Source organism: Mesoplodon mirus, assembly GCF_964341445.2.
Source record: "Mesoplodon mirus genome assembly, chromosome: 9".
NCBI lineage: Eukaryota > Metazoa > Chordata > Mammalia > Artiodactyla > Ziphiidae > Mesoplodon > Mesoplodon mirus.
The window spans coordinates 13,472,625-13,495,088 of NC_138985.1; the positions used below are offsets into that span (position 1 = coordinate 13,472,625).

At 34.0% G+C, this 22,464-nt stretch overlaps 1 protein-coding gene across 4 annotated transcripts in view; it reads left to right on the forward strand.

Moving 5' to 3' along the window:
• CACNA2D1 (calcium voltage-gated channel auxiliary subunit alpha2delta 1) overlaps positions 1–19,155 on the forward strand; it is a 499,056-nt gene extending 479,901 nt beyond the window's left edge. For 3 of the 4 annotated variants that reach the window (XM_082632141.1, XM_082632142.1, XM_082632144.1), the window contains one exon: positions 1,433–1,582. In XM_082632141.1, the coding sequence (XP_082488267.1) occupies positions 1,433–1,567 (135 nt within the window). In that variant the 3' untranslated portion in view covers positions 1,568–1,582. Of the gene's footprint in view, positions 1–1,432; positions 1,583–15,028 lie in introns of those variants that run through there. The other variant, XM_082632143.1, reaches the window with a different exon arrangement.
• Positions 19,156–22,464: the final 3,309 nt, after the last annotated feature.

Here is a 22,464-nt window from a genome sequence, read left to right on the forward strand (position 1 = left end):
CTGAAGATATAACAGTTATTTTTATTATAACATTTTCTGTGTTTAGTCTTCATTCAGTGTATTTAAAAACCTGTTAAATCACTATCGTCCCCTTAGTTTGTAATTGTACTTTACATGGTTTCTAATTCTGCCACCTATTAGGTATGTATTATTTATCTTAATTATATTACTTTTATATATTGTTTGAAACTAGGCCAGGTCAATAACACAGGGTTAAGTTGGTATAATTTTACAAAGCATATTTAATGTATGTTATTTAAGATGACTGCTACTTTTCCTATAGGTCAGCTGTCTTTCTCTCATAAACACTATTTGGACTTATTGTATATAGAAGCAGCTTTATGCTTTTCAAATTATTTTAATTTTTAAGAAGCTTTACTCTCAAGCATAAAGCCCATATAAAAATTTCTCACTTATAAAAAACTAAAATTTAAAAAATAATATTTCTCAGTTCTCCAATCTGTCATGTCTCTTTGCATGAAGTGGCTTGCAAACATAAAGTGTTATCATCTGGGGAACTGTTTATTCTAAAAACATGTCAGATCATTTATTGACTAATGTGCATTTCTAGAGGTGGTTGTTTATTTAGAACAGATTTACCTAATATGTACTTATTGACTCAAATACACATAGCCATATTTGTTCCAAAAAAGAATAAGGCATTTCCATAAATGCATAACATGCAAATAGATAATATAAAGTGGAGCAAAGAAGAAAAAATCAGTGATGGGGAATAAGGCTTAAAAAGCAAAATGTTTTAGCCAATAAATCCCAGTTATCTCTGTAAGGACTATCTATTATTGATCATTCCTCTCTGGGGGGAAAAGTGATTCAAAGTTGCAGCTACTTGATTTTTTTTTCATTTTACACTGAGCCTTAAATGAAATCCAGATATGAGGACTTCTGTTGTTCTGTCTAGTATATACCTTCAGGAGCTTTGGCCACGTCAAATCATTCCCCAAAGCATGTTGTTTGTGGGCCCAAGGGTAGTATCACTCATTAGGGAAACTTCCCTCATCAATTATTTGTCACCAAAGACTGAGATTAAATTTACTCAGATGCACTTGAAAGATCATATAAAAACCATTACCCCCAATATTTTCACCATAGGTAACTATCTTTTTGATCAAGGCATAATGCAGATTTTACAAAGACAAAAACTTCCAATACTCAAGTTCCTATAAATTATACAGTGGAGTGTGTGTGAAAGTACAACTTTTGCTCGGTAGCTTAATGTGCTAATAATGTCTTGTGTTTTTTTGGCAGTGGAATATTTTGGTAATGCTTATTTGCAATGGTCACTGTGAATCTGCTCTGGATGGAGGCTCACTTAAACTGCTAACTGCCAGCAAATTGCATGAAATCTCATCTTGTATGTCTTCTGTGTTTTCCTTCCTTTTCCTGTACTTGCTACTTTGCCCGTTATTAATAGGATCAACTTATATGCACAACGAGTCGTGCCTGTACCATGATGTCAGCTCCTATCTTCATTTTACTGCAAGTTTTCATGTGGTGTGGATGGTCAGTCACTTTCTCTAATTTTTCTTTGTTTTTGCGTTTGGCTTGAAATTTTAAAAAGTAATCCATATCCCTAAATCCACTATAATAAATGTCCTGAAACCAGGTTATTAAAATGCCAGTAGTAATGTTGTTTCGAGAATAGCAGCTTTCAAATGTTACATAAGTTTCTAATCCTGAACAGAGCAGATCAGTTTCCTATATTTATTTAAAAATCAGTAATTTCTCATAAGGTTTTGTATAAAGATTAAGTCAGTGTGGAGAAAAAAAATTTTATATGCTTCACAATATCTTACTTTTTATTTAAGAGAAATACCCTAAGGACAATTATTAGAGTTGGTCATCAATTTTGTTTCAGAAGATGCTAACATAAAATTAATGATCTGTTTCAATTTTATTAAGCATTATTCAGTACCTTCTAAGCTTATTATCTAATTTTTCCTTTCTAAACAGATATGGTTTAAACAGCGTTTCTAGATTTTTTAGATATTGATATTCTTAGTGAAGTGCTTTAGTATAACTTACATTATCTAGGCGAAGATTATCATTATTTGTTACTCTTCAACAAATTTCTGAATTACATACTCAGTACGACTGAATAGATATTTTAGGGCCTGAGTTTATATTCAGGGTTCCATTTACAGTTTTGCAGTTTCTTTTTTGATGGTCTGGAATCATGATTGTTGTAACTAGACCACTTTTGTTGTATTCTTTCTTCATTGCTGTCCAGGTATTCATTGGTTAGGAAACCACTAGATGGAGATGTGGCCATTACTATAAATGCAGTGAGCTCATCAGAGGAGGGGAAAGTGGAGAAGCAGAGGGAGTGTCAGAAAAAACTAAATTTCTTCTGGGATAATAAAATAATGGTTCTGAAGATTTAAGTGGTAAAGAAAAACAAAGCTAAAGTTTATCAAAGAAGAAAGTAAAGCAAGCCAATAACATGTACTATTGAGGAAGTTCATTATCTTATGCAACCATAATTGATAAATGCACGTTACTGGGTACATGAAAAATGAATATGCAGAATAAATGTGTGTATAGGTATGTATACACATATGTACATTAAACTTACCTCATGAATTAATGTGGTAAGTGTGTTAAGGTTCTCTGTAGGAAACTATTTGTTAGGGATCTTATTCCAATTAAAAGAGTTACATGTAGTATCTACCTGCCTAAATAATTTTAAATATGCATTTTCTTTGAAGCTGCTGTGGGTGACGTAAGTATAGACCTATCTAAGTTCAAAAGTTAGCTATTATTTGGTGGATGTTCTTACCAGTGATTTGAACTCTTACTGTTTGCGATTAGTCACCCCAGGTTCTGGTTGAGGAAAGAAAGGGAGAGTAAGGGTTTAGTAATACTTGTCTAAGAGAAAAATGAAGAGGATTTTACTCACTAGTATACCTGGTTTTAAAAAAGTAAGCCTTGGGGGTGAAATCATGAATATAACTATGGTTTAGACATCTTTTTCTTTTAAGTAGTAATGGGAAAGAAAAAAAGAATGAGGGATTCTTAGTTGATATCTTTACTAAGAGTATTTTGAAAGAGATCCCTAGAAGGAAATCAAATAAGATTACTCATATTTTAGAATTACTCATTTAAAATTATTTAATTTTAAAGTTAAATTTTTAAATTACTCATATTTTAAAACGTATGTATATAATGTTGGCACTGTATCCCTTTACTATTTTAAGCTGAAACCAGCTACCAATCTGTTATTATTATCTACTACAATAATCTTTAAAAATCAGAGTGATTTTTCTGGTCGTGGTGTTAGTGGGATTTTGGTCTCTTTCTTTAAGATAGAAAAAAATGCTGAGGTTTCTCCCACATCTATGCATTTGTGATTGATTTAGAATGTTTTTAGAATGTATCTCATAATTTACTTCCATATAATAATTACAAGTCTTGGTAGATGTGGTTGCCCATGCAAAACACATGAGAAAACATGATCAGGAAACTGAAGGGACAGATTTTTCAGTGTGAATCTACGTGCAGACTTCAGGGACTCCAAATAAGTTATCTGAACTACCACCTCCCAGACTGAAACAGACATATCTCATCATCACACAGAGGAAATGAACCCCCCCAAAAAAAACCCACTAGAAATATAAAAATAAAAACAATGGAAGCAGAGCCAGAGAGAATATTTTTCTTTCCATAACATTTCTAGAACATAAGGATGTATTTTACGTTAATACATCAATGGGTCTTGTATGTGTGCTAATTTTCCATTCCATCAAATTAATACTTAACTAGAACTGGGGAGCTCTCCTGGTGAAGTGACAATTAAGCCTTTAAGTTAATATTTTACGTTTACAGTGTTTCTAACCAATCAATATATGCAGTGCTTTATTGGAGTACACACTACTCATTTATCAAGTACTTACAGTACATCTATGTATCAGGCCATTCTTCTATGCATGAGATATTTAAGATGCATTTATACTAAAATATAATTTTTTATCTCAAGTTCATATGTAACTCAGCACCCTGTTTTTTTACCTGGTTAACCTACCTAAAGGGAAAGGTATTTGAACAAAGAGAAGAGGAAGTGCAGAGGTTCTGAGATAATAATACCTTGACCTGTTGCAGAGAAAGTTAGTGTTGTTATCAGAGCAGTGTGAGTGGTGAGGGGAGGGGGAGGAATATAGGATGAAGATGGAGAGGCAGCCAGGCTGCAGACCACCTAAGGCTTTGTAGGCCTTCATAAGAAATTTGGATTTTGTTCTGAGAAATTTCAAGAAGAGCATGAAAGGATTTGATTTACGGTTTTAAGAAGACTGCTTTTTGGAGAAAACGTTGATAAAGGGCAAGAGTAGAAGCAGAGAGACAAGTGAGGCAGCGTTTGCAGGAGTGTAGGCAAGAGGTAATGGTAATTTGGACATGATATGGTAAGTAGTAAGTAAGTTTGAGGCTATATTTTGAAGCTAGAGTTAAGAGGACAAGCTGATAGATTAGATTTGAGGAAAAAAAGGAGAAATCACAGATGACTTGTTGTCTTTGACCTGATCCATTACTCCTAGAAGTGTCATTCAGAAAAATAATATTTGGGGACAAGTTTGAGATCTTTCTGAGGATTAGAAGGAGAGGTGATAGTGATCAATGAATGTGGAGGTCAGCTGAAAATATAAAAGTGTGAGTTATTGAGGTTCTGGTCCAAGATGGCAACATAGGACGCCTAAAGCTCACTTGAACCCACAGACCTACCAAATCTACACCTATAAACAACAATTCCCTCTGAAAGGCATCTAGAAAGTAGATAAATCTAGAAAGTAGATGAGCACCCCCTACGCACTGGGCAAATGTAATATGCATCCAAATGGGTAGGAAAGGCTGAGGAACTTTATCTCCATAAACCCCACACTCAGCACAGCAACATAAAATTAGAAGGGAACTCACAACACCCAGCTTCTCCCTGAGCAGTGAAGGGTTTAGATTGAACATCTGTCACCCCAAGACTCTCATGGAGGGATGGGCCCCCAAAACTCCTAGCTCTGAACGCCTAATGGTGCTTGTGTCCATGACACCCACAGGACTATAGCCAACAAAGAAAATTCTTAACAGATTCGCAAGGACTCACCATGGCTATCTTTCCAAAGCTCAGAGAAACAGGAGCTGAGAGAAATGCATTTCTCCCACTCATTTCCTGACAGAGGTTATTTGCATACTTTAAAAGTTATTGCCTGTAAGTAAGGTTTCTAATTTAGCTCAGCTTTGGGGGCTTACTGCAAGACTCCCTGGAGACAGGGGAAGGGGTAGGCTCTGCCTACTGACCCTCTGTCCCACTCCAGTTCAGTGGTGCCTTCCTAAAAGAGGCTTGTGAACCCACCTGGCATCCTGGCCTTTGAGGTGGCTGCCCAAAGGACACACCCCTTTATCACTTGGCTCTGGTAACCAGCAGGGCTGGCATTCACAAGCACCAAAGGATCCTGGACCATAGCAAACAAATAGTTCTCAACTGGCTATTCCCTCAATTCATGACAGAGGGAGTGGAGAGAAATGCCCGTCTCTCAGTCTTTCCCTGAAAGAGGTCTTTTTGCATGCTTTGAAAGCTGCTGCCTGAGAATCCAGCCTCCAATCAGCCTGTACCTGATGCTGACTGAAGCCTTCCCCCACTGGGACACTGACAGATGTTAGCACATCCTCAACTATGGGGAGCCAAGAAGAAAAAGCCAATTCAAGATGGAGAGAGGTGGTTCTTTTATCTAATGCACAAAACCCAACACAGAGAGTCAAGGAAAATGAAGACACAGAAAAATATGTTTTAAAAGAAAAAGATAAAACTCCACAAACAGGCCTTAATAAAACAGAGAAGAGTGACTGACATGAGAAAAAGTTCAAAATTTGGTCATAAAGATGGTCACCATGTCAGGACAAGAATGCGTGAACTGAGAATTTCAACAAAGAAAACACAAGAAGGTACCAAACAGAAGACACAGAGCCAAAGAATACAATACAACAACTATATTGAAAACCTCAATAGTGAGGCGTTCAAGAAGCAGACCGGATGAAGTGGAAGAAAGTCTCAGTAAACTCAAAAACAGGGCAGTGATTCATCCCATCAAGGAGCAAAAAGAAAAAAATAATTTAAAAAAAGAGTGAAGATAGCTAAAGGGACTTATGAGACAACACCAAGCAGACCGAAATTCACATTATAGTGTTCCAGAAGAAGAAAAGCAGACAAGGGCAGAAAACTTTTTGAAGAAATAATGAGTGAAAACTTTCCTAACCTGGGAAAAGAAACAGATGCCCAAATCCAGGAAGCCCAGAGAGTTACAAATAAGAGTTACCCAAATACATCCAAACCAAGTGAGGAAGAGGCAATACCTCCAAACTCATAGTGAGGGAAGAAGTAAAACTGTCATTATTTGCACATGATATGATTCTGTATATAAAAAACTCCAGTAAAAAACTGTTGGCACTAATCAACACTTTGACTAAATTTCAGGATATAAAAACAACATAAAAAATCGGTTGCATTTCTATACACTAGGATGAAATGTCTGAAAAATAAAACTATCACACTCACAATAACATCAAAAACAATGAAATACCCAGAAATTACTTTAACCAAGGAAGTGAAAGTTCTGTACAATCAAAACTACATGACTTTCCTAAAAGAAATCGAAGTTGACACAAACAAATGCAAAGACATCCATGCTGATGGATCATAAGAACTGACTGTTAAAATGTCTGTACTACTCAAAGTCACCTGAGATTCAACACAATCCCCATCAAAAAACCAATGCCATTCTTCACAGAGATAGAAAAAAAAATTCCTAAAATTTATATGAAGTGACAAAGTCTGCAAAATAGTCAAAGCATTTCTCAGGAAAAAGAACAAAGCCAGAGGTATTGTATGTCCTGTTTTCAGACTGTACTACAAAGCTACAGTAATTTTTAAAATAGGGCAGGATACTGGCATAATAGACACAGACTAACAGAACAGAAGAGAGCCCAGAATTAAACCCTGCATACACAGTCAACTAATATTTGATAGTGGAGCCAAGAATACCCAATGAGGAAATGATAGTCTCTTCAACAAATGGTAATGGGGAAATTGGATAAACACATGCAGAATGATGAAATTGGACCCCTAACTTACTGCTCACAGAAAATTAAGTCAAAATGGATCACAGATTTAACACAAGTTATTTAACTAATAACTATAAAACTTAGTAGAAATAGAGAGAGGAAGCTCCTCAACAGTGGAATTGAGAGTGATTTTTGGATATAACACCAAAAGCACAAACAATAAAAGCAAAAATCAGCAAATGGGGCTACATCAAACTTGAACACTTGTGCACAGCAAAAGAAACGATTAACCAAATGAAAATTCATCCTACAGAATGCAAGAAAAATTTTGCCAACCATGTATCAGATAAGGGGTTAATATCCAAAATATATTTAAAAACTCATAAAACTCAAAGACAAAATTAAAAAAAACCACAAATAATCCAACTAAAAAGGCAGAAAAACTAGACATTTTTCCAAAGAAGACACCCAAATGGCCAAGAGGCACATGAAAAGATTCTCAATATCAATATCACTAATCATCAGGGAAACACAAATCAAAACTACAGTGAGCTATCACCTCACACCTGTTAGAATGGATGTCATCAAGAAGACAAGAGACAACAGGTGCTGGGGAGATGTGAATAAAAGGGAACCTTTATACACTGTTGGTGGGAATGTAAATTACTGCAACCAATATGGAGGTTTCTCAAATAATTAAAAATTAATCTACCACATGATCCATCAATTCTACTTCTGGGTATATGTGCAAAGGAAATGAAAACAGGATTTTGAAGAGATATCTGTACTCCCACATTCACTGCAGCGTTATTCATAGTAGCCAAGATATGGAGACAACCTAGATGGCCATCAACCAATGAATAAAATAAGGAGTGGGATTTATACTTACACATACAGTGTAATATTTTTCAGCCATGAGAAAGGAAGACAGCCTGCCATTTGCAACAACATGGATGGACCTTGGGCACATTATGCTAAGTGAGAAAGACAAGTACTGTGTGTGGAATCTAAAAAGCCAAACTCATAAAAACAGAAATAAATGGTGGTTACCATGGAATGGGGGTTAGAGGATATGACAGATGTTGTTCAAGGGTACAGTCTTACAACAAGCAGTAAATAAGCCCTAGAGATCTAATGCACAGTACAGTGAATACAGAAAACTATTATATTCATCAAATATGCTAAGAGACTAAAAATGAATTATTCCAACTACTAAAAAGAGGACAACTATGTAATGTGATAGAGGTGCTAATTATCACTTTAATGACAATCATATTACAATACATAAATTATCAAATTAACATGTACATCTTAAATTTACACAATGTTATATTTCAAATATTTTTCAATTAAAGTAAAAGAGACCCATACAAAGACACATTTTAATTAAATTATCAAAAGTAAATCTATGACAAAGGAGGCAAAAATATACAGTGGAGAAAAGACAGTCGCTTGAATAAGTGGTGCTGGGAACACTGGACAGCTACATGTAAAAGAATGAAACTAGAACGTTCTCTAACACCATACACAAAAATAAACTCAAAATGGATTAAACACCTAAATGTAAGGCTGTATACTATAAACCTCTTAGAGGAAGCAGAGGCAGGACACTCTGACATAAATCGCAGCAAGATATTTTGGATCCACCTCCTAGAGTAATGAAAATTAAAACAAACAAATGGGACCTAATTAAACTCCAAAGCTTTTGCACAGCAAAATAAACCATAAACAAAATGAAGCCAACCCACACAATGGGAGAACATACTTGCAAACAAAGTGACAGACAAGGGATTAATCTCCAAAAGAGACATCATGCAGCTCGATATCAAAAAAACAAACAGCCCAATCAAAAAATGGGCAGAACATCTAAATAGACATTTCTCCAAAGAAGACATACAGATGATATGTGGAATCTAAAAAAATGGTACAAATGAACCTGTTTACAAAACAGAAGTAGAGTCACAGATGTAGAAAACAAACGTAAGGTTACTATGGGGTATGGGGGGCCAGGAGGGATAAATTTGGAGATTACTAACAAGAACCTACTGTATAGCACAGGGAACTCTACTCAATACTCTAAGGACTTATACGGGAATAGAATCTACAAAAGAGTGGATAACTGTATATGTTATCATATATATGTGTGTGTGTGTGTGTGTGTGTGTGTGTGTATAACTGATTCACTATGCTGTACAGCAGAAACTAACACAACATTGTAAATCAACTATATTCCAGTAAAAATTAATTAAAAATAAATAGCTAAGACATACAAATGGCCAAAAAACACATGAAAAGATGCTTAACATCACTGATTATTAGAGAAATGCAAATCAAAACTACAATGAGGTATCACCTCACACCAGTCAGACGGCTATCATCAAAAAGTCTACAAACAATAAATGCTAGAGAGGGTGCAGAGAAAAGGGAACCCTCCTACACTGTTAGTGGGAATGTAAATTGGTACAACCTTTATGGAGAACAGTCCAGATGTTCCTTAAAAAGCTAAAAATAGAGCTACCATATGATACAGCAATCCCACTCCTGGGCATATACCTGGAGAAAGCCACACTTTGAAAATATACATGAACCCCAATGCTCATAGCAGCATTATTTACAATAACCAGGATATGGAAGCAACCTAAATGTTCATCAACAGAGGAATGGGTACAGAAGATGTGGCACATATATGCAATGGAATATTACTCAGCCATAAAAAACAAAATAATGCCATGTGCAGCAACATGGATGGACCTAGAGATTATCATACTAAATGAAGTCAGACAATGACAAATATCATCCGATATCACTTACATGTGGAATAAAAAAAATGGTACAAATGAACTTATTTACAAAACAGAAACAGACTCACAGACTTCAAAAACAAACTTATGGTTACCAAAGGGGAAACATTGGGGGAGGTATAAATTAGGAGGTTGGGATCAACACATACACACTGATCTATATGTAAAATAGATAATCAAAAAGGACCTACTGTAAAGCACAGGGAACTCCACTCAACACTCCATAATAACCTATGTAAGAAAAGAATCTGAAAAAAGAGTAGATATATGTCTATGTGAAACAATCACATTGCTGTACACCTGAAATTAACACAACATTGTATATCAACCATATTCTAATATAAAATATTAAAAATTTTTTAAAGTAAATGACAAGGAGAGAATCTTAAAAGCAGCAAGGAAAACAACTTGTTACATACAAGGAAACCTCTAAGGCTACCAGGATCTTTCCACCAGAATATGCAGCCCTGCAGGGAGTGGCATGATATATTCAAAGTACTGAAAGAAAAAAACCTGCCAACCAAAAATACCCTACCTAGCAAAACTGTCCTTCCACTTTGAAGGCAAAATGAAGAGTTGTAGACAAGCAAAAACTAAAGGAGTTCATCACCACTAGACTGGCCTTACAAGAAATGTTAAAGGTGCTCCTTTAAGCTGAAACAAAACAGCACTAATTAGTAACAGGAAAATATATGAAAGTATAAATCTCACTGGTAAAGACCAATATATAGTTAAATTCAGAATAATCTAATATTGTAATGATAGTGGGTTAATCACTTATATATCTAGTATGAATGTTAAAAGACAAATATAGTAAAAATAACTGTCATACAATAAGTAATGGATACACAGACTAAGAATATGTAAATTGTGAAATCAAAAACAAAATATGGAGGAGGAAGTAAAATGTAGGGTTTTAGAATGCACTTGAACTTAAGCTGTTATCAACTTATTATGAGGCTTATCAACTTATTTATAACACTAAATATTATGAGGCTTACATAAAATATGTTATAACAGTTGTTATAATAACCACAAAGCAAAAACCTATAGTAGATACACAAAAGATAAAGAGAACGGAATCTAAGAATGCCACTATAGAAAATGATCAACCCACAAATGAAGAGAGCAATAAGAGAAAAAGAACAAAGGAATTTCAAAATAGCTCAAAAACAATATAACAAAATTGTAGTAATAATAATAATTACCATCTATCAACAATTACTTTAAATGTTAAATGGACTAAGTTCTCCAATCAAATGACATAGAGTCACAGAATCTATTAAAAAAACAGGAGATGATTTTATGTTGTGTATTAGAGTCGCATTTCAACTTTAAGGACATACACAGACTGAAATGGAAAAAGATATTCCATGCAAATGGAAACCAAAAGAAAGCTGGGGTGGGTATACATAGACAAAATAGACTTAAAAACTGTAATGAGACAATCAAGGTCATTACATAATGATAAAGTGGTCAATCCAACAAGAGGATATAAACATTTGTAAATATGCACCCAACATAGGAGCAACTAAATATATAAAGTAAAAATTAACAGACTTAAAGGGAGAAATAGCAAGACAATGTAAAATGCCAAAAAATTCGACAACCTAGAAATGGGTAAATTCCTAGAAACATACAACCTATCAAGACTGAATCATGAAAAAATAGAAATAGAAAATCTGAACAGACCAATTAGTAGTAAGAAGATTGCATCAGTTATCAAAAACCTCCCAAGAAACAAAGTTCACGACCAGATGGCCTCACTGGTGAATTCTACTGAACATTCAAAGAACAATTAATACCTGTCCTTCCAAACTCTTCCAAAAAATTAAAGAGGAATGAACACTTCCTGATTCACTTTTACAATGCCAGCCTTATTACCATGATACGAAAACCAGAAAAGGACACTACAAGAAAATTTTAGGCCAATATCCTTGATGAAAATAGATGAAAAATTCCTCAACAATATATTATCAGGGTTAATTCAACAACACATTAAAAGGGTCATACACCATGATCAAGTGAGATTTATTCCAGGAATGCAAGGATTGTTCAAAATCCACAAATCAATTGATATGATACATACATTAACAAAATGAAGGCTAAAAATCATATGATCATCTTAATAGATGCAGGAAAAGCATTTAACAAAATTCAACATCTATTTATGATAAAAACTCTCAACAAAGTGGATATAAAGGGAATGTACACCAACATAATAAAGGCTATATATGACAAGACCACAGCTAACATACTCAGTGGTGAAAGCTGAAAGCTTTTTCTTCTAAGATCAGGAAGAAGATATGGATGCCTACTCCCACCACTTTTATTCAACATAGTGCTCAAAGTCCTAGGCAGAGCAAATAGGCAAGAAAAAGAAATAAAAGCCATCCCTGTTGAAAAGTAAGAATTAAAACTGTCTTTATTTGCAGATTACATGATATTATATATAGAAAGTCCTAAAGACTCCATCAAGAAACTAACATTTTATTAACAGAGTTAATAAACAAATTCAGTGAAATTACAAGATACAAAACTAATATACAAAGATCATTTGCATTTCTATACCATAATAATGAACTATCGGAAAGAGAAATTAAGAAAGTAAATAATTCCACTTGTATTTGCATCAAAATGAATAAAATACCTAAGAATAAAGGTAACCAAGAAGGTGAAGGACCTATACACTGAAAACGATAAGACATTAATGAAAGAAACTGAAGACAACACAAATAAATGGAAGAATATTCAGGTCTCATAGACTAGAAGAATTGTTAATATGTCCATACCACCCAAAATAATCTACAGATTGCATGCAATCCCCATCAAAATTTCAATGGCATTTTTCACAGAATTAGAACAATCCTAAAATACATATATGAAACCACAAAAGACCCAAATATCCAATGCACTCTTGAGAAGGAAAAACAAAATCGGATGCATGACACATCCTGATTTGAAACTAGATTAAACAACTACAGTAATCAAAAGAGTATGGCACTGGCATAAAAAAAGACACAGATCAATGGAACAGAATAGAGAACCCAGAAATAACCCATGCATATATGGTCAATTAATTTATGACAAAGGAGCCAAGAATATACATTGGGGAAAAGATAGTCTCTTCAATAAAGAGTGCTAGAAAAACTGAATAGCCATATGCAGAAGAATGAAACTGGACCACTATCTTACACTGTACACAAAAATCAACTCAAAATGGATTAATGACTTGAAGACCTGAAACCATAAAACTCCTAGAAGAAAACATAGGGAGTAAGCTCCTTGGCATTGGTGTTGGTAATGACTTTTTGGACTTGTCACCATAAGAAAGCAAAGGCAACAAAAACAAGAATGAAAAAGTGAGACTACATCAAACTTAAAAGCTTCTGCACAGCAAAGGACAACAGAATTAAAAGACAGCCCATAGAATGGGAGGGAATGTTTGCAAATCATGTATGTGATAAGGGGCCAGTATCCAAAATATATGAAGAACTCATATAACTCGAGATCAAAAAAATAAACAATCTGATTTTAAAATAAGCAAAGGATCTCAATAGGCATTTTTACAAAGAAGATATACAGATGGCCAACAGGTATGTGAAAAAAATACTCAATATCAGTACACATCAGAGAAATATAAGTCAAAACCACAATGACTTATCACCTCACACCTGTTAGAATGACTATTATCTCAAAGAGAAGAAATAACAAATGCTGGCAAGGATGTGGATAAAACGGAATCCTTACACTTAGTTGGTGGGAGTGTAAATTGGTGCAGCCACTGTGGAAAACAATACTGAGGTTCCTCAAAAAATTAAAAATAGAATTACTATATAATCCAGCAATCCCACTTCTGGGATTTGAAAAATAAAAATTCCTTAATAGATTTTTTTCCTCAGAATTCTCTTTAACAGATTTCTGCTGCCTTAGAATACAATTCAAGAAGGAAATGTTATTTACTTGGTGGCATGCACTGTATTAAACCCTAATGAGCAAAAAGAGCCAATGTTTTAGTCTCTGGGAGCTCAGAGTCTTTGTAAAATTATTCAGACTAGAAAATTTATTTTCTTATATAACCTATTATTTTGATTATTGGAAGATGAACCTTGGATTAGTGAATTCTTGAAAGATGTTTAGGAAAATAATTAGAAGGGGGGTTTTCTTGTTTTTTAATTGAAGTATAGTTGACCTATAATATTATTTAAGTTACAGGTGTAAAATACAGTGATCCACAATTTTTAAGGTTTTATTCCATTTATAGTTATAAAATATTGCTATATACCGTGTTGTATAATATATCCTTTTAGCTTATTCTAACCTAATAGTTTGTACCTCTTAAGATAGGAAGTTTTTTTAATGAAATTCAGTATATTTAAAGGAATCAAAGGATGCAGAAAATGTTACAGAATACAGAACCTAGGAATAAAAGGTAAAGAATAATTTTGTGTTAACAAGGAATCTAATGATCTGCCACTAGACACGGGGGATCCAAATGAGCAAATATGTAGTTTCTATTTCATGGTTCTCTAAACAGGATAAACCTCTCCTGCTAGCTTAGCTCTTTATTTTGGATATAAGTTTTCAGAGTGTCCTTTCATTTAGGGTTCAACTACATTATTCTTCATTTTAATTCTTGATGAAGGTCCAGATGCTACATGTGCAGCATGATACATTCACGTTTGAAATTGGATATAAGGGATAGGAAAAATAGAAGTTCATTTCTCAAATTTATTTATTTTACCAATCTCAAACTTTGCCTTATTGAGTATAATTGCTAATATCATAATTCTTGAGAATTATAATAGACTATGAAATTTTATTTTTATATCTTATAAATATAGAAGGATATTTAATACTGTGAAAGTAAGGTTTTTCAATTTAGAAATTGGAATATCACTCAAAACAGCATTTATTATTAAAGTATTTCCTTTCATAATCATCAGAATCTACAACTAAAAATGTAAAGCATTCTTCAAACGGTACTAGGAAAACGGCTTTATCTAAAATTGTTGAACAGTAAAATCTAGGACAGTGTAATTTATCTGGATTAAAATTAAAGCAGCTTTATAAGGTGAGTTCAGAAGTGGACTAAACATGGCGTGCTCTGGGAGATGTCTTACTAAATATTTTTCAGGAGTTTTCTGTTTTCCTTTTCTTTCCAACAGGAGGATTATACCGACTGCGGGGGTGTTTCTGGGTTAAGTCCCTCCCTATGGTCCATCATCGGAATCCAATGTGTACTACTTTGGCTTTTATCTGGCAGCAGACACTACCAGTTATGACCTTCTAAAATCAAATCTGCATATTAAACTCCAGACCCTGCCAAAACATGAGCCCTCCATTGCATTAAAAGAGGGTCAACTGTGGAATCAGCAGACCACTAGCTCAGCCCATCCCACGGCATCACTCTAAGACACAGACTCTTAAGGCACCCGCTGGCTGCATGTCAGGGTGTCAGATCCTCAAGTGTGAACCCTGCATCATCTATATATAACATCAAAGCAAAATACTATACATGCTCTCTATTGGAAAATTTGAGAATTTGTTGTTGCATTGTTGGTGATTACATGTAAAAGGGCTCCCCACACAGTTGTTTATGAATCGTACAAATTATCTTGATTTTGACCTGGAATTCTGACTTGCTGTAATCCTTGTTCTTTTACCAAGAAAATCTCTAGGGGAAAAGAAAGAGTTATTTTTTCCTTATTCTTCTGTTCAAAATTATTTCTTGCGTTGAGTAAGTATTATTGCACATATACATAGAGAGAGGGAGAGAGATAATTAACATTGGTGTAATCTGTCAAAATAGAAATTATGGCTTATTTTCTACGAAAAAAAATTGCCATGAATAAAATGCTTTATGAAGAATGACTTCTCTGCCAGAAATATAACACAAATGATGACCAAGTTTTGGTGGGGTAATGAATTGGTTGTCTGAAAATAATAACTGAGAAATGAAAGGTGCTTGAGGGTAGAATTAATATGCGACATATTTCCTCATAAATGTGAGCCCTTAATAAACGCTTTGATGTAATGTTCTTTTTGTTCACAGTAAAGTTCTGTAGTGCTAGCCAGATATTTCAAAATGCTCTAAGGAAAGCTTGTTGGGGGGAGGGGAAATGTTTTTTCTTGTGATAAATGAACTTTGGTTACCAAGGGTATTTTGCATGATGCTGCTGCTATTTTAACTTTCGGTTTGTTTTTCTCTTACTGTAGAGTATAGTCCATTGAAGAGTTAACTGAGTGACATTATTGTTATGTAAGAATCTGAACCTTGCAATGTAATGCACTTAAGTCATCTTTTAAAATGTCGTTAAACTACTCTGAATATACTGTGCAGTGTAAATGCTGAATGATTGGATTAGGTAAATGGCGAAATGGGTATTAATGGATTTTATACAGATTCGTGCTTTTGCCTGAAAACCTATGTACAGATATTTTAAGTACATAAATCAGATTTGACACATTTATTTTTTGAAGAGTACATATATGTTCTCAATGAAGATTCATCCTAGGTTTCCTCTTTATTCGCTGGAATAGCAGCACGTACAATCCCAAACTTGCTGCTGCTGCTGTTTTTGTTCCCTCTGTTTTAAATGGTATGATCACTTGACCAAAATTTCCATGCAGTTTGATGAGGGTTTTACAATAATCTGAACAAATAGGAAACCTTGAATCTATATGTATGCACACGAATACTTGATTGTGAATAATCAAAATTGTTTTTATACAGCCTCATTAGTGAAAATGGTTAGTGTAGTAAAGCAGATATTTCATTATAGAGTAATATGGTAGCAGAATTTATATATGCTTTTAAAGATTATTTTTAGGGGTAAACAGTATTTGAAGAAAGGGTAAAAACAATGAATGTGTAACTCTAATTATAGGGAATAATTCTGCTGAAGGCTGGAAGTATGCAGATATTTTTAATGGTAAAATGCATTTGTTCTTTTTTCAAACATGCCAAATATTGGTGTGTGTCTATGCTGGAAATTTTCTTATATACCATTTTTAAGTAAAAATCTTATTAACATTATCCGGCATGCTTTAATATGCTTCATATATCAAAGATATAACCAATTCTTTAGCATAGTTTAAAAGGTCTATTTGTTTTGTTTTTAGCTTTGCATACATTTGTAATTTCCTCCACCACCAATATACCCTAGGTACCATTTGTGTACATTTCCTTATTTAAAATATTTTTTTATTTAAAAATGGGGGAGGGGAAAATGGAATCACTTTGCCAACTATTGTTCTAAGAGTTGACATCAGTTACCATTTCTAATGCACTGTTGTGATTTTGTAGTCTCATTTGTAACTGATATTGACATTTTAGAAAACACCAAAGTGATTTAAAAAATATGGAATTTCTCACTCTAATAACAATATGTTTAAATCATGTTGTTTGTTAATTAAATATTTAAAACTTATTGTTAACTTTTGCTAGACTATTTTAAATCATGAGTGTGTTGGGAAGGGGATATCGAAATATACAGTTATGTTAGTTTGTGTATATAAACGACGCATATTTAAACAACTGAATTGCTTCCAGCATACAACAAACTACCTTAAAATTATCTTTAAATTCTATTAAATATATTTTCATGACTAATGTCACTGAAATGATGTTTTCATCAACTACATTGTTGTTGTGTTAATCACAGTTAAACTTGGCATCTCTTGGCAGGGTCCTATTTGATTTCACTTGCCATCAAAATATATTTACATGCACAAGTCTTGCCGTGATCCTTTGTTTTCTATTATAAAATAAACATATATTATAACAACCACACATACGTTAATAGATTGGGTAAGAACATGCTCTCACATACGTTAATAAATTGGGTTAGAACTTTGTTCTTGTGCCTAATACTATTCTTCATGCATTTGGCGTAATTTTTTGAAAGACAGTAACACTCGTCCCATCCAATTGTTATCTTTAATTTAGGATTTTTCTTTGAGTTCTATTGTTGACAAGAACTTAAATTTCAGCCTGTTATAAATACCTATATTCAAAGACTAAACAGTACAAGAGATCAAGAAAAAAGCTTTTAAACCCCTTTTGCTTACTTAATTTTTGCTATGCTCATGCAGCTTAATGTAGTTTGTCACTAACAGAATCCAAAGTCTTGCATTGCTGTTGAATAACAGGAATGAACTTTGCGTTAATGGTTTGTTTATATTTCTTCATTTGAACAACCAGCATTACTGCCAAACACCAATCGTGGTCCATATTTGTAACAGGTTTTTAACATGACATAGTTAGCAAGTTTGATTGAAGAGACTTTTAGGTACTGGGCCTATAAGATTTTAGTATGATCTTTTTTCATGTTTCTAATGCTTGAGGCGTCATTGCTTAACTTGGAAAAAACAAGACAGTGTTGCTGCCATTTGTAAGTTTTCCTATAATATTCCTTTTATTAACTTTAAAACTGGCCTTACAGGGTTCAAATAGGCAGTATCCCTTTTAAGTGACCTTTGCAACCCAAGTGTTACTTGCTTATTTGATGCTCTCTTGTATTTTACATCTCATTTAAATCTTTCTCTCCACCAAAGCTTAAATTCTATGTCTTAATTTAAAACTCTGAACTATTCCATTAATCATGTTAGTTGACATTAAAGTGTCTAGAGGTATAGAGTCTGACCTAGTGTAACAAAATGGATGTTGTGACTTTTTCTTTAAGCATAGCATGGAATGATGGTTTCACTTGCCCACAGTTTCAAATATTTTACAATTATCTGGAATGTGTGTTGCTTTCCCATAGCAGAATGTTAACATTGCTATTATTCCATGTACATTTCTGTAAAGAGCAAATCAGTAAAGCAAAAGTGTGAAGTTTCTTGATTTCTTGAAAAAATTCCAGAATTTCAAAGTCTTAGGCAACCCTTACCAAGTTTCATCTAATTTATTTCTAGTTCACAAGGTTAACTCAAAGAAATTCCACTGAGACTAATGGGATACTGTCTTGAATAGATGCCAATTGAGTTTACAGTGTGACCTGACAAAGCTGTCTTTTTTGTTGTGCTGTATGTTGTTGGATCCTATTAGGGATACTTTTATTGAAGTGCTCAGTGTGCATCCATGCAAAAGGCCAAGTGGCTTTGTGAACAAAAGATCTTTTCTCCCTTTTATTATGTTCTCTTGACACTTTTGTGGAAATTAGCCCGATAAAAACATTTTGTAAAAATTTGTATATTACTGTTATAAAAATATTTATAATCCCAGAAAATGTTGTGTTAAATCCTGTGCAAAAACAGTATATTCAGAATAAAAGTTTATCATTTAAAGTCACCGGTTTTGATTATTTAATTATTTAAAATCCAATTGAAAGAAGCAGAGGTCTCTGTCATACATACAGTTTAAGAAAGCAGGCTTTCCAGTGCAGAGAATTCTAGATTGTGGAAGTAAAATTTAGGATTATGAAAGTTGCCATTACAATTACAAACCTCAACTCACAAATGAAATTGCAACTCCTTGAGAGTCTGACACTTCTCACATGTGCTTCTGCCATCAAGGCGTTTAGAAATTTATTAAAACAGACTTTTGACTTATGTAAGAAAAAACTTTTTTCTAGGCAAGTTTCCATGTTTCTTAAAGACCTTGGGAAAATAGTTTGAAAGAAACAAGTTAGAATGTCTGAAACGTGCATATCTTTTATACATCTGACTAACAGTTCAATATCTCCCTTAGCTAGTTTATAGCAAACAGAAGCTAGGGCAGTGAAATACAGTATAAAGAGTTTTGTTTGTTTTTGTTTTTTTAAACTGCTATATGCCTTTTACTTTTAGACCAGCTTACCACCTGCCTCCCTATGTTCACCTAATAAGTAATGAGCCTGATGTTATGTGGAATCTAATATAATGTAAGCCTACTTCTCATTCTGAGGACTCCTATAAGACACAGCGAAAATACCTACACAGGGGAGGAATGTAGTATGTGGGTACCAATGATGGTGATTACTGGAAAATCTGACCCTTAGTCTCTGATCAAGGCATTTTAACAGGAAAACCCTACTTAAAAGGGTGAGGTGGATAACATTTGCTTTTTGAACATCTGGCTTCATTCTGTACCAATTTATCTCCTCAATCAATCCTCTTACTCCCCAGCTACCCTCATTTCCTCTATCAATCATCTTGATTCCCATCCCCACCTCTTTCCTTGGGACCTTGCCTCATCAATTCTCCTTTCTCAAGCATTTTCAGCCTCCCCTTTGTACAGGCTTTCTTCCCTCTGCCTGCAAACACATTCAGAACACCTCTACTTAAAACAGACAGGAAAATCCAACATCCAGGGCTGCACATTCGCCCCATTACTTCCTAGAGTAATAAACATAGAATTAAAAAAAAATTTTGAACATTCACAGACGCATATTGACAGTCTCTTCTCTTTGCAGTATACTCAACTAGGCCTTAGAATGTTACATCTGAAAGGCATATTATCTCTGGCCTTTAGTTTTGGTGACCACTGAAAATTTTTAGTTACTGGTATTAAGTTCTAATAAGTTTAAGGTCTTGGGCACTTCTTGATTCTCAAATTCATTATATATTTAAGTGAGGTTATTATTCACAGAGCACCAACACAATTTTCTATAAATTGGTTTATAATTGACAGTGCTGCTTAATAGAATTTTTATTTAAATGGACTATTTTTTAAATAAATGTATTTAAGAAAGAAATTTAACAGTACTGCATAATTGGAAAGCCAATATAATTTGCCATAATTAGTAATCATGTCACAGGTTCATATCTATTATAATGAAATTTTAAAATATCAGCATAAACTAGGGTCAATTGTGCTAGATTTAACCTGACATTTCTTCAACACATTGATTGTAATGATAAATTAGGCAGTTTTTCTATTTCTGCCACAAATGTCTTGAAGTTTAAATCTGGACTCAGCCATCTGACTATACAGTGTAATTATTAGTACATTAAAATACATTTACCAAAATGCATACTCATAAATTTTTTTTCAAATTTTGAGTTTCTTAGGTGCATGGATTTGTTTTTTCAAAATGCTTTATCATAATAATAATAATAGTTCTTGAGTATCTCAGGACCCTAACATGTCTTTAAAGGTTACTTGTAACATTTTCATTGATATAAGGACAGTGCATAACGTACCAAGATTGGGGTAACATTGGCAATATTGAGAAGGACTGCTCTTTTCCAGATAGTTTCTTTTCTTGTTTAGAATTGTTTAAGAAACAATGATCTATCTTTTGTGAAATTATGGGATAGTTGATGATAACTATTATAAATAGTGAAATTGTTAATAAACTTAGGTTACATGTCATATATGCATTCTAATCCCTACTTTTTTAATTTCAAATTATACTAAGCTGTAAAATTCCTACATCTGATAACTACTGACTTAGTCCTTATCATGAAGGCAGTGTAGCCAAGTAGTAACTGCAATCTGCTGTTTAGATTTGGATTCTGACTTTACCACTTACTAGCTTTGTAACCCTGTGCAAATTACATAATGTTTCCAAGCTTCAGTTTCCTCATCCATAAAAGAGTAATAGTAACTGCACAGTAGGGTTGTAACGATGACTCAGTGATATAATTAATGTATAGGGCCCAGTACTGTGTAAGTTCTCAACAAGTCATTAGTATTATGAATTACTACCACAATCATCTTCCCAGTCATCATAATCCTTATTTTGGCCTAGAGCTTTTAAGATCCTAATTATCTGCATCATTTGTCATTTAAGACATTTACTAATTCTTTTTTTTAATTTTTTTTTAACTTTTACTTTTTTTTTTTTTTTTTACTAATACTTTATTCAAGTAAAGTGTTAGAAGTATACAAGATAAAAAGCAATTCCTTCCTTGATGGAACTACTGGCTAGGAATAACTTAGACTGAGTGGCCAGAGAAGGCTGCCATGATATTCAGTTGAGAGAAAGGGGTAGCAGTACTGTTTCAAATAGAGGAGAGTGTGTGAAAGCTGAGAGGTGCATGCAAGAAACGAGGGAGCTGAATATGAGTTCAGTATGGCTTGAGGGGTGGGTGATAAGTAGGTAGAGAAGAAGTGGAAGATGAGGCTGAAAAGAAAAAGCTCCAGAGCCTGGAGTCCTCTCTGGATGACATGGGGTGTTTAGGCAACTGGAAGTTGCTGAAGATTTTTAAGCAGAGAACAGTTTGATCAGATTCGTATTTCAGGAAAAACATTCTGGATGAAATGTGGGTTATTGGTAGAACACCTACAGGGAAGAAGACCAATTAAGAGGCTATTGTCAAGGTGAGAACATTTTGTTGACTGGCATAGGAAGCTAGATAAAGAAGAGTGGACTGATTTTAGAAATATTTAGAAGGGAAAAAGGAGAAAACATGATTTACTTGTGTACTAAAAAAGAAAGGACAAAATTTACAATTACTCCCAGGTTTTTGAAGTTTAATGTCATGCAGAGGGATGCAGTCCCCCAAGTTAGGCAACAATGGAGGGTACTAGAAGCAGGGATTGGTGAGACAAGTCTGGAGGAGAACATGAGGGCTTACTCTTCAGAAATATTGTGAGTGAGATTTTTGTAAGGTGCTGAGGATACAAAGATAATATGATTTCTCATGCTCTGGAATATATACTCCAGAATAATGA